Below are 14792 nucleotides of genomic sequence, written 5' to 3'. Positions count from 1 at the left end.
TTTCTTGTCGTTGAGGTCTCGTGCAAGGAAGAGAAGGAATTTAACTCAGACCCTGAATTGTTTTTTACTGAATGACACAGAACCTGGTTAACATTACAGAACACAGAAGCAAACTTTCTGTGCAGTGTGTTAATAATTAGCCATGTACCCAATCAATATTAAAGAGTCATTGTCAGCATAAAATATGTAGGAATTTTACTTACTTTTGTTACTTTTAACTTACTATATGTTATAATTAAATCTATTTTACATTTTACCATTTATGCTGGGTATTTACTTTTAACATTTCTCTCAGGTGGGACGATAAAAAACAGATTCCTTAACATCAGTTATTGTTAATTTTTAGTAGATTTTCCTTTCCGATTCCCCTACACTAGCTCAATATTATCATTGTTCAGATTCACAATGTCACATCTGAAAGTTAAAATTAGAATGGACCCTCAACACCCAAGATCCTGATGCCCCCTTAACTTTTGGGAAGTTCAGACCCTGATTTGAATTTGGTTTCTTGAAGTTATCTCTGGTTTAAATTAAAAAAAAAAAACCACCCTGTTTTTATTAAATTTTATTAAAATATTTAAAAAAACCAATAAGAATAAGTTTCTATTCATATCCGTTTTAAAAAAAACAAACATTTCATACCCTTTTTCAGTTTTGATTCTAAAACTAGCAGACAATGTACCTTAATGGGAGTCATGCTGCTGGATTCCCACACAATGTGTTGAATACTTGCCCCATAACCTTAAGATACATGAATGAGACACCCTCTCTAAGCTATGTATAAAGATTATAGTCTTTGACTGTGTCTGCAAACACTTAAGCATGTCACTGATGTGCAGTCCTATAGACATAATTGGAACTGTTTACATGAGTAAAGTTATGAACTTGCTTAAATGTTTGGAGGATTGGGGCCCTCTGATCCTGGGAAGGGATCTGCTCTTGTGGATCCTTAGGCTCGGGCATCAGTGGGACTTTGTGTGAGTGCAAGGGACTTCGCAGGTGGATTCCTTTGCAGGATGAGAGCCTATGATTAATGAGGCAGCTATTAGTAGAAATCTTTGGTTTGCATAGTAAAAATGGACACATTTGAAAACAGTAATTATTACTTAGATATTTCAGTTTAGAATTGGCCCATCTTTTGTGTTACACATAATGTCAGAAATGTGGTGCTTTCACGCATCTAATTATATGTAGTAGACAATTATAAAAATAGCAGTTTTTTATGTGTAGCTGGTTTATATGTCTGCATTACATATATATGTACTGTTTTATCTTGTTTTTAAATTTAGTCGTAGGTCAAAAATGGAATAAAAAAAAAGTGAGTATTAAAAGAAGTGTGTCTGGGTGAGGAATTAAGTTTGGTGGCTGAGCTATATCTAGACACTAAAGAGCTTCTGCCTCTATTGCCTTGCAAAGTTGCCTAGTAGAGACTAAATAGGTTATTTATTTTTTCTTTCCATTGGGGGAACTTCTCCAAAGAACTGCCTTTTGTTTTTAGGCTTAATTAGCCAACAAATATGTCAGGAAGCGTACCTTTGCCTTATTTATTTTTAGTTTTATTAGTTAGTTTTATTTACACATTTCTATTGAGAAAATGATTTTTTTTTAATCATGATTTCATTTCTTTGAAGTTGCAATTCAGTGTTTGGAGACTGTTTTTAAGATTAGCCTAGAAGATACGCATCTTGCAGTGCCACAGCACTTGACAGAAATGTTCTCAAATTCTTTTCACAAGGTAAGAATTGATTTTAGTCTTTAGGGTTACTTTATCATTAGCCAGTTAAGATTGTGACTATGGTGTGGAATCTTAAAATGTTATATATGTCAAAACAATGTGGAAACTTGATAAAAATGATGTTCAGATGAAATTCTTGTAATAGGTAGGGGAACAGGATAGTTTTTGGACTCTGACAGGACATAAATTCAGTCAAATCAAAGATAACCCATGTAAAATATGTTACTAAAAAGAATGGGCTTCTTTCTATCATGAAGGATACTTGCCCTCAGTGAAACTTAGGCATTTTGCAATTCCAAAGACAGTTGACTAGAAACTGATTGAGGTCAGCCACAGCTTCCTGGTCCCTCTGTCCCCAGCTCCAGTGCGTATCCCCTCCATGGAGAAAATGTAGTCTCTGAAAGTATTCCATACCACCAGTTTAGGTAAGACTAAAAGCTATACTTTTAAAATTCAAAGGGGTCCAACATAGGAAAAATACTGTTGGCGCCAGGAAAGCAGAGAGAAAATTTGGGAGGAAGAAAATGGGGATATCAGAGGTCATACTAAAAAAAAACAAACCCCACTTTCCTGGGGCAGAGGAATATTGTTGTAAGATTTTTAAGTGGGAACAGACAACTATCTTGGTCTAGTGTGTATTACAGAAATGGTATGATCGCTTGCTGACGTAAGGTCTAATGGTGCAATCACTAAAAGGTATCTGTGTTTACACAACCCCTTTCAGGATGAAGGTTGTGGAAGAAGCCATTAATGTAGCCAGAGCCTAGACCTGAATCAGAATATACTTCTGGTTTATTTATTTGTTTATTTTTAATGTAGAATGACATGTTGCCTCTCTCCGATTCGTTGCCAGAAGATATTGAAAAGGCTGACCAGCTGAAGGATGAAGGTGCGTAATTGATAAGGATGTGTCATGCTGTCTGGAGTAGCTCATGACCGTGAGTGCCAACCTCAGGGGAGACTGTCAAAAAGCAGGGCAGAAACCCCAAACTGGTTGAGAAAACTCCTTTGTTTTCTCCAGTACTTTGAGCTGCAATGTGTGAGCTCTGTATTTAGCTTCCAGTTGTTCCATGCATCTGTGGTGGGTTGTCTCCTCAGCCTCTTCGGTTTCTTTGATCTTCTTGATCTGGAAGTCCACCATCAGTCTCTGGGGCTTACGTTCTTCCTGAGCTGCTCGATACAAACAGTCAAACCAGTTCCACTGCAGCAGTCTCTATGGAATCTGGGGCAAGTGGGTGCTTAGCTCCTGATCTGGGCATTTCTGTTTATTGGATATTCCTCTCTGCTTACATAACGTTTCAAGGTCTTTTGTCTCAAGACCATAACTGTGGTCCATTCGTGTCTATTTTTTAACCTTTAAACACTCTCAATATCAAGTTTTAACTTTTAACAACTCTGGATTATGATCTATAAATCCAATTGACCTGTAACATGTGAATCCTGCCACCTATTATCAAATGTTATACTGTCTGGAGTGGCTCCTGACCATGAGTGCCAATCTCAGGACAGACTGTCAAAAGCCAGGGCAGACGCCCCAAACTGGTTGTGTGGTGTATAATTAGATTTCACCAACCCAGTAACAAGTTTGAACTCCTAAAGCCCTATAACAGTTTTACCATGGAATCACAAACTGTCCCCTTGGTCATCCCAGTCTATTTTGCCACCCAGGCAAGCTGACTATGTGATAGATGGTCACTTTACACCAAAAAACACAACAATATTCAGGTTACTTCCAATCCCAAAGGACCAGTCACTTATCCCAGGTCATTTGTACTCAGATCTCAACCAAAGACAATGCCTGTAGCCAATCCTGTAATAAATTAACTAAAGATTTATTAACTAAGAAATAAGAGCGTTATTTACAAGGCTGAAACAGGAAACACACTCACAAATGAGTTACTGTCTTAGTTTTAAAAAAGGTAGTATAAGTTTCTGTAATAAGCAACTCTATATGACCTTTAGGGCCTACCTGTGCCAAGCACCATGAGGATCTCTTGCTTATGCTTAGGAATCTTGGCCCCTCAGAGACCAAACAGCATAAAGACACAAGTTTCTCCTTGTCAGGGATTTTTTTCTCTCCTTCACCCCAGATTCCAAGCTGGTGGGGTGAGTTCATGTGCAGGTTTCCCCTTCCTGGAGGGAGTTAGAAATGCAGTCAACAAGGTATTTGTCCCTTGGTGCTACACAATGCCTCATTTGCCTACAGTGGACCATCTTATGTGCAGAACGAGCACTTTACCTTAATTAATGCTTCTTTTCCTCTTTGGCAGGTTACACAATTAGAGGTTTACAATGCTAACATTCAATATAACTCTATACCATGGGCTACAGATATTATAAGTAGGATTAATACATGCAGCATTCCATTAAGTCTAAACAGTAAGCACATTCTTATAATACTAATGCCTATTTTAACTATACTAATCCAGAGGTAAGACAGACTGCTTTCCAGCTATGCGTTTGTCAGTGACGCCCTGGGTCTTGTCATGAGCTGGCACCTTGTCAGCCAGCATCACAGGGAGTAATAATTTCACGCTGTCCTGGGTTTTGGCAATATTAGGGTGTTGGCATAGCTCAGTCAGTGGCAGTATTGTATCTGGACTACAAGTTCCATGTGAAAACTTGGGCTTATAGCTAATGCTGACAGTGTAGTGCAGTACCAGGGATGTGGTATTATGGGGTCAGAGCTGTGCTTCATGGGAGATATAAAACCGAGGTTCATCCTGTCCCTTTGCTGATGGCTGGTTAAGAGGAAGTTAAAACAAGGGAAAACCATGAAGCCCTGGCTAACATTCCCTATTTGAGTAGTAGAGATTCTAATGAATGCATGGCTGTTGTTGAGCACATTATGGCTTCCTGTATTTGCCAGTACAGTTTCTACTCAACAGTATCCAATTCATTACTTTGTAAAGGGTATGCAATGGTTTGAGTATAAATTATCTTCAAAGTGCAGAAGGCCCTCAGCACCCAGTGCAGTCACTGGGTTTTTATTTTCAAATCCTGGCCCCAGTGAAGTCAATGGAAAGCTCCCACTGACTTCATTAAACCCTAGATTTTACTCATTATATAAAACAGTTTTACATTATGTAAAATCACGGTAAAATGAGTTATGTTCCTAATTTAAAAAATCCATTTCCAGATTCTTTTGCATTGGACTAATTTAAAATATGTGGAGTGCATGTGGTAGGTTTTAATGTTAATGAAAGTAAGAAGTGTAGCACTGTTTACAGATATGCAGGGCTATTGAATAGATTAAGGCTTTATTTATATTGTAGTTTGGGTATAAATTCAGATTTGTAGATATTATGCATAAAACCCAGATTAGTATGTTTACATTTGAGAGGTGGAAGTAGCCTCCTGGGAAAAGTTTTTAATAAAGTGAAACGGAAAAAATTTGGCTGGATTTCAATAGGCAGCAGGTTTAAAACAAACAGAAGGAAGTATTTTTTCACATAATGCACAGTCAACCTGTGGAACTTCTTGCCAGAGGGTGTTGTGAAGGCCAAGACTTTTCAAAAAAGAACTAGATAAATTCATGGAGGATAGGTTGATGGAATGGCTATTAGCCAGGATGGGCAGGGATGGTGTCTCTACCCTCTGTTTACCAGAAGCTGGGAATAGGTGACACTTGATGATTACCTGTTCTTTCTCTCTGGGGCATCTGGCATTGGCCACTGTCGGAAGACAGGATACTGGGCTACATGGACCTTTGGTCTGACCCAGTATGGCTGTTCTTACGTTCTTAGGTCAAGGTCTCTCATTTTAAATGGTCAGCTGCAGCTGTTGCAAATGACAAGGAATAATATATTCCACTCTTGGCTTTATAAAGTACACTTAAAAAAAAGCTTAGCTAGGTGATGAAGTGGGTCGTTAGCCTTTCATTTCTGGAGATATGAGTTCAAACCTGGTTAGGTCAGAAGTGAAAATTAATTGGAGAATCTTAACATAGTTGCTCTGGAATGGCTTTTCACTTCATTAACTGTCTGCTTCTATGTGGTGTTGAGCACCTTATGGAAGGTACAAAATGCCCTCAACACCCAGTGCAGTTGTTGGGCTTTACTGGTACTCAGCACCTCGTCAAAGTAGGCACTGTAGCAGTGTGTAATCTACTTCAATGTACAGTCTGATTTAAGGATAGACCATCTATTGAAATAGCAGGTTAGGAGTTGGGGGCATTGATAGGTCTGGCTGGAGATGCCTGGAAAGTGTGTCTGTCTTTTCCTAGTTAAATTCAAGCTTCTTGTCCTTACCTTCAGGGTCCTTCATAATTTGGTCCCTTCCTGCTCTTGTCACTCCAGCTTCCCTCAGCTCCTCCACTCTAGCCTCATGCACCTGCACGCATCTCATGGGCCTTGTTCACACTGTCCTTTATGCATGGAACATCTTCCCTGAACTTATTCATAAGCTACCAACTCTGTCCTTATTAATACCCCTCTCTGCTGTGATGCCTCAAAGGAATCAGCCAATTAATAATTCAGCAGCAAACTGGAGAATTGACACTTTGCATTATTATAGTTTTTAAAAAGCGTTATTTTACACACACATACACACTTAATATATATTTAATTATATTCCCCCCCCCCCCAAATATTTCGCTTGATTTCTTAGCTTCTAATCTCTGGAGCAGGAACTGTGGGTTTTGTGTGTGTTTGTACAGCACCTATGTATAATGTGGGGCTTGATCCTAATTAGGGCCTTTGGGCAATACTGCAGTATAAATATTATGTAATAATAGCTAGTGCTTCAGTTCCAGAAAGACACAAATTTATCCCTAAAGTAAAACAATTTGTTTTTCTTGAGGCATTTTTTCTGACACTATAATAAAATGTAATAAATTGTCATGGCTACTTTTCTGTTATGCAGAGTCCCAAATCCCACAATCTGAGCAGAACTAGCATCTCTGGCTGGATTCCTATGCTCTTGGAGTCAAATTCAGGGCTTGGGTTAGCAAGATTGGGGTAAATGGGTGTCAGCTTTGAATTTGGCTCCAAGTCTCAAGCAGTACTTTTTTCAGAATCGTAGCAGAGATTCCAAAGTCTTAGATTCGATGCATATGCAGTTATAAAACTTTTTTTTTTAAACTGGTAGGTAGGATATTACTAGGCCTACTAATAGTCCCTGTTATACAAGTATTGAGAATACTTGCTCGAACCTGCCCTATCTTACCTACCTAGTTATTTTTTACATTCTCACTGTTTCTTGACAGTGGAAGCATTATTTTTTTATGAGATTACAAGTTTGGTTGATAAAAGTAATAGTGTTGATGTAATATACTTAAACTTCTCTAAGGCATTTGATTTGGTACCTCATTGTTACTGGGGTTTTCAGAACCCTCAACAGTGGTAACTTAACTATTTCACTCCAGCTGTGTCAGGAATAAATCAATAGAAACACAGCAATTCTGTCTGATTAGAGATTAAATACAAGTCAGCGTGCTCTTATCTAATACTGCAGTTTATTAGATTTAAGCACACACAGACATAGGCAATAAGTTTAGAACATCCCAGATATTTACCTAACATCTGGAACAGTATTGAGTAATTAACAGCAGGTTCGCAGTGGCCGATTGGTCACCCAGCAGGGAGAAAGGGTGTTGGGAAAAACATCTCTCAAGATGGCTTCAGAGGACTGCTCCAAAGTACACTATGTTAGCTAGTCTTTTATAACTAACTTCTACAAAACACATAGTCATAATGACCCCTACTGGATCATCACTTTTCCTAACTTTCAATTAACTTCTAATATCATAGGAGCCCAGACTCAAGGTCTTCCAACCACCAAGGTTTTCAGTCTCAGTTGTTTACTTTCTTTCCCCTCCTCCCATTCTGATTAGCAGAAACTGTCAGCTAGATTTTGACTTTGCTTCTGAAAGCCTGTGTCCAAATTAATCTTTAAGTATGTGGTCTATTTCATTAATTCATAGTGGCTGAGTGCACATAATATGGTTGAAATTGGCTTGATCACATTTTGCGTACACACAAACCCAGGGTAACACCATGACAGTTTGATTAAAAAAACTAGAAAGAAAGAAAATTAACATAGCTTACATTAAATGGATTAAAATTAATTGACAAGTCTGTAAATGTAACTGTAAACAGGGAAGAATCATCAAGTGGGTGTGTTTCCAGTGGGGTCCTGCAGTGATTCGTTCTTGGCTCTATGCTATTTTACATTTTTATTAATGTCCTGGGATAAATTATAACATCATCACTGATACAGTTTGCAGATGACACAAAAATTGGGGATATGGTAAATAGTGAAGAGGACAGGTCACTGATTCAGAGTGATCTGGATCAGCTGGTCAACTGGGGACAAGCAAACAATATGCATTCTAATACAGCTAAATATAAATAATGTAAGCTATACTTACGGGATGGGGGGACTCTATCCTGGGATGCAGTGCCTCTGAAAAAGATTTGGGGGTTGTGGTGGATAATCAGCTGAACATGAGTTCCCAGTGTGAGACTGTGGCCAAAAGAGCGAATGTGATCCTGGGATGCATAAACGGGAATCTCTGGAGTAGAGAGGTTATTTTACCTCTGTATTTGGCACTGGTGTGACTGTTGCTGGAATACTGTGCCCAGTTCTGTTGCCTACAATTCAAGAAGAATGTTGATAAATTGGAGAAGATTCCGAGAAGTGCCACAAAAATGATTCAAGGATTAGAAAGCATGCCTTACAACAGTTGAGCCCTTTGAGTCTATCTATTTAGCTTAACAGAAGCTTAAGGGGTGACTTGATTATAGTTTATAAGTATTAGGGATGTAAATATCGTTTTAAAAGTTAACCATTTAAATTATTAAAATATTTCATTTAAATGGTTAATTGATTAAAAGGAGGGGGGCTGGGGTCGGGTTCAGCTGGCTGGCATGGCTGGGGCTGCTCTGGCTGGCTGGTGTGGCTGGGGTTGGGTTTGGCCGGCTGGGGCCGATCTGGCTGCGCAGCGCGGGGCCGCTGGGGTTGGCGGGTGGGCCAGCCTGGGGGTTAACGGTTAAGGCGGGTTAACCGGTAAGACCAGTGCTTACCAGTTAACATTTTACATCCTGAATAAGTATCTGCATAGGGAACAAATATTTAATAATGGGTTCTTCAGTCTAGCAGAGAAGGTTTAACACTATCAAGTAGCTGGAAGTTGAAGCTTGACAAATTCAGACTGGAAACAAGGTGTGAATTTAACGGTGACAGTAATTAACCACTGGACCCATTTACCAACGGTCATAGTAGATTCTCTCTCTCAGACAATTTGTAAATCAAATGGGATTTTTTCTAAAAACTGTGCTCTAAGGGTTATTTTGGGGAAGTGCCATGACTTGTGTTATGTAGGAAGGCAGATAAGATCATCACAATGGTCCCTTCTGTTTTGTAATCTAAGAAAAACAGAAACATGCTTAGCTGTTTTCAGTCATTGTCTGAGATGAGAACTGCCCCTTGCAGGTCTTTCTCGGTCACAGCTGCAGCCACACTGGATGGACCTGCCCAGTCTATGCATCCATAGTAACCAGTTGACTCACGCCCAATGCTAAAGAGAGAATTTACCTGACTAGGTGAAAAGTTAGTGACCTGTCACCTAGGCCTGTCATTCATTTCAAATTACATTATTGTTGGAATTAATTTGTGATCCATTAGCTATGTTACTAGACTCTACTCCCTGTTACGCTTACCTGGCTCTGTGAAGATTATGCATTCCTTCCAAATGGAAGTGACTTTGCTAATATGTGAAATATTTATGATTCAACTTCTCATACACAATTAGGTTACTTGTGGCAATATAGTATCAGTTATAACAGAGCTGAAAAGTTGGTATGGTTCTGTTAATTTGGAATGTTGGTTCTTTCACTGCCAATGGCTGAGACTGAAGGATCTCTTCCTCATTCAGCCGTGTGTCCTGCATAGGGAGGACTCGGCGCCTTCTGGAGCATGTCAGATCTCTGTACTCTCTCTACACTTTGTAGGATACTCTTCTTCGTTCATAATTTCTTTGTGGTGGTCCTTCTGTTACCTTGGCCCATTTGCCAGAACTTAAAGTTTTGTTAGTCTTTTCCTGTTAAATCTGAGCTTTTTCCCTGCCTGAGTGGGATTATGGCCTGTGCCTGTACTGCTGCCAGACATGGTGCAAGGGATGGGGAGAAAAGGAAGGCAGGGTCCTTTTTCCTTTTACTGTACTGGTGTGGCTTGGTGTTTTTCCTTTCCTCGATGCATAACATTTTTAGTCTCCTAAGAGTTGACTAGTGATGCATCTGCTGAGGTGTTGGTGAGTACTTTTGCATCTGAGTCATTTTATGGCACTTGTGGTATATGTGTCCTCAGCATCTTCATGAAAGAGCTAATGGTAGCTGCACGGGACTGTTCGTTTACCTGCCCATCTTTGTTTTCCTTGTTTTTAGAGTCTTCATATTATGGTTGTAGTTACAGGCAAGTTTGGGTGCATTAAATCAAAAAGGGTCTCCACATGTAGATCATTAAGTTGTGAGACCTGCTGGGATATCCATCCTGACCAATCCAAACTGCAGCTAAGTTATTGTGGTTGACCAGCCCACTGGGCCAGTTCCCTGCTGTTGAGGAAGGAACCAGTTTGTTGGGAACTGCCTTGTAAGTATGTAAAGTATTGAGAGGGCAGTAAACATTAAGTGTTGTGCTGCTTTGTAGATAACAGGTGTGTATGAAAAAAGCGTATTGTATATTCAGCAGACTAGTACAAAATCTTTTTCTGAAAAGTTAATCACAAAAGGCAACACAGTCCCAACTGCTTTGTGAGGTACTGTAGTATAGTGATTCTGCTCTGTGTTTATCTTTCAGGTATAGAATTACACCTTTAATTATCTTAAACCATCATTTTTACAATTTATTTCAGGTAATAATCACATGAAGGAAGAAAATTATGTTGCTGCAGTGGATTGTTATACTCATGCTATAGAGCTGGATCCAAATAATGCAGTGTATTATTGTAACAGGTAAAAAATAACAAAAAATCCCTTAAACTTCATAGAGATAATTGTAAAAAGAAAAACCAAACTAGATCAAAACAAGGTGAAGTGAAAAGCCCTCATTTTCAGCGAGTAACAACATTTGATTTATATCAGTTTGGTTATGCAAATTTTAAAATGTATCATTTCAACTATACTCAAATGGTTGTCTTCATTATATTTGTAGTGTGGATTTTAACTTTGTTTCAAGACTTTATTTGGTGACTGATGTTGGCAGCTTGAAGCAACTTCTATACAAGAAATTAGTAAAGGTCTGATTCAAAGCCCATTTGAGCTAGTGGGAGCCCTTCTATGGAATTCTAATGGATTGGGCCTAATATGCTTTAATTTTCCAGAGCAAAAAAAATTTGTAAAGTGCTTTGAAGTTGTAAAACGTGTTATAGGAGCTAAATACTTTTATGCCGGGATTATTGCAAAAGTAACAGTTCTACATAATGCACTTCTAATACAGATTTTACTCCTTAGTTACTAAACAAGTGAATTATGTAGTAGATAGAGACAAGCACAAGGAGGCAGAGGATCCACAAACATTTACTAAGATGGCATTACTTATTTAAGGCAGTAGTGCAGAGTTTGAACCATATCTTTTCTCTGATAAGACAGCAGTGCTATAAATTCTCTCTAGATGTAAACTGGTCATGTAGGACCTGATCCAAAGCCCATTGAAGCCAATTGAAAGACTCCCATTAACTCCAATAGCCTGTGAATAAGCCCAAAATGTGTGTAATTAGCAACACAACTAACTACTACTACTTTGATATTCAGTGAGTATGCAAAGCATGTGCAACTTGCAATGATTTTGTACTGTAAAACAGACCAAATTCAGCCTTGGCATAAGTGGGTACACCGCCAGTTGAAGTAATTTAAAACTAGGATTGAATTTTGCTCCAGAAGTTTTGAGGATGGTGTAGACATAAGTTGAAGCAGAGGAGAGAGGGGTTGCTTTACCTTAAGAAAACAGGAGAGCCGAATCAGGCTGATTCCTTATTTGGTTTGTTGAGTCTGTCTCTAAACATGAAAAAGAATTGAAGTGCATGCAGGGCTAAATACTGCCTTTGATTACACTCATGCAACTGCATTGACCACAGTGGGGTTGAACAGGTGTAAAGCGGTCCATATAATTAAAGACAATGAACACAACTCAGTAGGAAGGGAAATAATTTATTCCATCAAACCTAGACAAAGTATATAATTCAGAGGGCATAGTAGGAAAAAAGGTTTAAATAAAAAAAAAATCATTTTACACAGAATTTTTCATGGAAAACTAGCACAAAATGCTTTGCAGAATTAAATATTCCTCCTTCTGTAAAGTACCATTTTAACTATGGAAAGACTTAAGCTGGAATGTTTTTTCTGAATACTCTCAGACCATGGGAAAGATTGAATCTGAATACTGATCTGAACTCTTTGGCTTGGCCACTCTATTGCCTTAACTCATAAATCATATGTAAAAATAATGAGTGTTTCCCTGGTAAAGGTACAGTAGTAATTCACTGATTCAGAAATTATTAGGTCTCTTTATCCAGACTTACCTACCAGCATGAGTGGCATTACACACACAACTGTATTTCTACAGAGACTTTGCAAAAATCAATATAGATCAAATACCTACATGGTCAGTCAGTATAGAGTATATTCGAGCTCCTCTAGCAATTCTCCTGGAGCCAGGCACCTGAGGGATAGATGCCCTCAGCAGAAGGATTGTCATTGTGATATGAGACTGATAGGTACAGGCGTAAAGAGAGAGAGAGAGAGACCAAGTAGATCCTTTGAACTGTGAAGAGTGAAAACAAAAAGTAGTATTGCTGCAAAAGGGTGCCTGTACAAAATACTTGTTTTCCTAAATAGTCGTTATATATCCCCAAAAAATACCATTTGGCTTGTTGTAATTGATTTAATGATGTATTTTGTGTGTATCTGTATTTTGGTTCTCAAACGCTTTTCCACACTATTCTGTTTTTTGTAAGGTATGACTCTGTATAATTTAAGGCTCTAAGTCAGTAAGGCACTTTCACATGCTTAACTTTAAGCACTTGAACAGTCCCACTGAAGTCAAGCCAGGTGAGCAAATTTTCTATAATGTAACGGAGTAGTCAGTAGGATTAAACGTGTTCTTAATGTTAAGTGTAGTCTTTGGGGCCTAAATCTGGATGCTCAGACTTTTTTTAAATACCTTCTTTTCCCCCTACTTTAGGGCTGCTGCTCAAAGTAAGATCAGCAACTACAATGAAGCAATAAAAGACTGTGAGAGAGCAATAGCAATAGATCCAAAATACAGCAAAGCATATGGGAGAATGGGGTAAGATAATCCAGATTTATTTAAGCATTCAGGGCTAGATCTTTGGAAGGTGGAAATCAGTGTAGCTCTATTTAAATCAATGGGATAATTCCAGTTTGTGTTGACTGAAGATCTGGTGCTAAAAGTGCAGTTGTTTTCTATGACTGAAGCTGGCATGAGGTTCCATGTACATGCTCTCTCCTAGTGACTTCCTGTCAGATTTGCTCTGTTTACACTACAGATTTTTTTCTTCAGTTTATCAGCATTGCAAATTCAATCTAGGGAGTCAAACTGTGTTCTTTCTCGCTCCTAATCACCAGTAATTATTCTGTAACTGGAACAACAACTATTCTGTTAATGATAATTAATACAGAATAGAATCCAAGTCCCTCTCTCAAAAGTGTTGGTTTTGCCAAGCTAATAGGAGTACAAACTTATTTTTCTCAGCTAAATACACCTAGGAAGCAGATCTGTTGAGGTGGAAAGTGCTGTTTATTTAGTAATTCTTCTGACCCTAACATAGCACTCTTAAGTAAATACTGTTATGAATTCACATCTGCACACTTAGGGAAATTCATCCTTATGACTTTTTTTCCAATAGTCCCTGTGCAGAGCGGCTTTTGTGTTGGGGATATTTCCCAGGGTGCCCATGCAGTTGCTTTGTGACTTCTTCGTCCTGTCATAACTGGGTAGGGCAATCCATCGCTTAAGCTGTGGGAGTTAGAAACTAGGACCCTTGACACGAGAAATACAGGCCTTTACCACTTGAGTTACAAGCCTCTCTGGCTGATGTTGTAATAGTAACTTGTAGGCAAGACACTGTGATTACATTGACCCATAAATGCCAAAGCAGGTCTGACATTTCATGCGTCTATATGTCTATAGAGAATCAGACCCCCTCACCAGTAAGAGTGAAGTTCACCTGGTAAACCTCTTTAAAGAAATTTTAATAATAAAACAAATATCTAGTGTCAAATTCTTCCCTCAGAGGCACATACATGGCTCTAATTGAAGTCAGTGAGATCTGTATATGTGCATGTAATGTCTGACTTTGGTCCTTAGCTTTTTAAATTTCAAAACATGAATTTTAATTCTGAAAATTGAATGAATAGATGAATGCTGCTTCTGTGAATACTAATTGTCAAATCTAGTGAAAAATGTGAATATAGCACAGTGAGAGCTGTCTGGAAGGAGTAAATGGGATTATGCATCTTTACTACCCGAAGTTTTATGAATGTCTCCATGTTTGAAAGGGCTCTTGGCCCTAATCTGAAGGGAGAACTATGGCCAGCATAGTACCAGCTTCTGTAAATGTGTCCGTGCCAAAGTCTGTGGTCTGAAGTGCAGCAGACAATGACTTGGAAAACCCTTATATATTAGAAGTGTCATAGTATTACAATGAAACCCAACAAGACTACAGAAGAGGGACAAATTGTATTAAACATAAGATGACCATATAGGACAACACATATAAAATAGTTACTTATAGTAATTGTGCTTTGTCAGATGGTTGCCTATGTGGATAACGCTCTAGCATGCCACTAGTGCATGAGCTTAGAAGACTTGCCTAAGAAGTGTACATTGGGGCAGCTTGCTTCTCCTCTCCTTCCCATTCTGGGTTCCAAAGAGATTGCATTGCCCCAAACGTCTTTTAGTTCATATCACTAATTTAGGAATCCCTCTACAAGAGACTGCAAAGAAGTGGAGAAAATGAGCAGGGAGCATAGATCCATATGGGTAGGCATCTCAGGGAGCTGTAATTTCTGTGGTAAGTAAATAGGTTTTTTTCCTTGGA

At 38.7% G+C, this 14792-nt stretch overlaps 2 protein-coding genes across 3 annotated transcripts in view; one reads left to right on the top strand and one right to left on the bottom strand.

Annotated features, from left to right (window-relative positions):
* Nucleotides 1-8126, bottom strand: part of NLN (neurolysin) — a 76517-nt gene extending 68391 nt beyond the window's left edge. The window contains exon 1 of the mRNA XM_073344067.1: nt 8106-8126. The gene's annotated coding sequence lies outside the window, so the exon portion shown is untranslated. The remainder of the gene's footprint in view (nt 1-8105) is intronic.
* SGTB (small glutamine rich tetratricopeptide repeat co-chaperone beta) overlaps nt 1-14792 on the top strand; it is a 38820-nt gene that overhangs the window by 6766 nt on the left and 17262 nt on the right. The window contains exons 3-6 of one of the 2 annotated variants that reach the window (XM_073344082.1): nt 1632-1735; nt 2555-2624; nt 10587-10686; nt 12914-13018. In XM_073344082.1, coding sequence (XP_073200183.1) covers nt 1632-1735; nt 2555-2624; nt 10587-10686; nt 12914-13018 — 379 coding nt within the window. The remainder of the gene's footprint in view (nt 1-1631; nt 1736-2554; nt 2625-10586; nt 10687-12913; nt 13019-14792) is intronic. The other variant, XM_073344083.1, reaches the window with a different exon arrangement.

The sequence above is a fragment of the Lepidochelys kempii genome, chromosome 5 (genome assembly GCF_965140265.1).
Source record: "Lepidochelys kempii isolate rLepKem1 chromosome 5, rLepKem1.hap2, whole genome shotgun sequence".
In the NCBI taxonomy this organism is placed as follows: domain Eukaryota; kingdom Metazoa; phylum Chordata; order Testudines; family Cheloniidae; genus Lepidochelys; species Lepidochelys kempii.
This window is presented reverse-complemented; position numbering and strand designations above follow the sequence as displayed.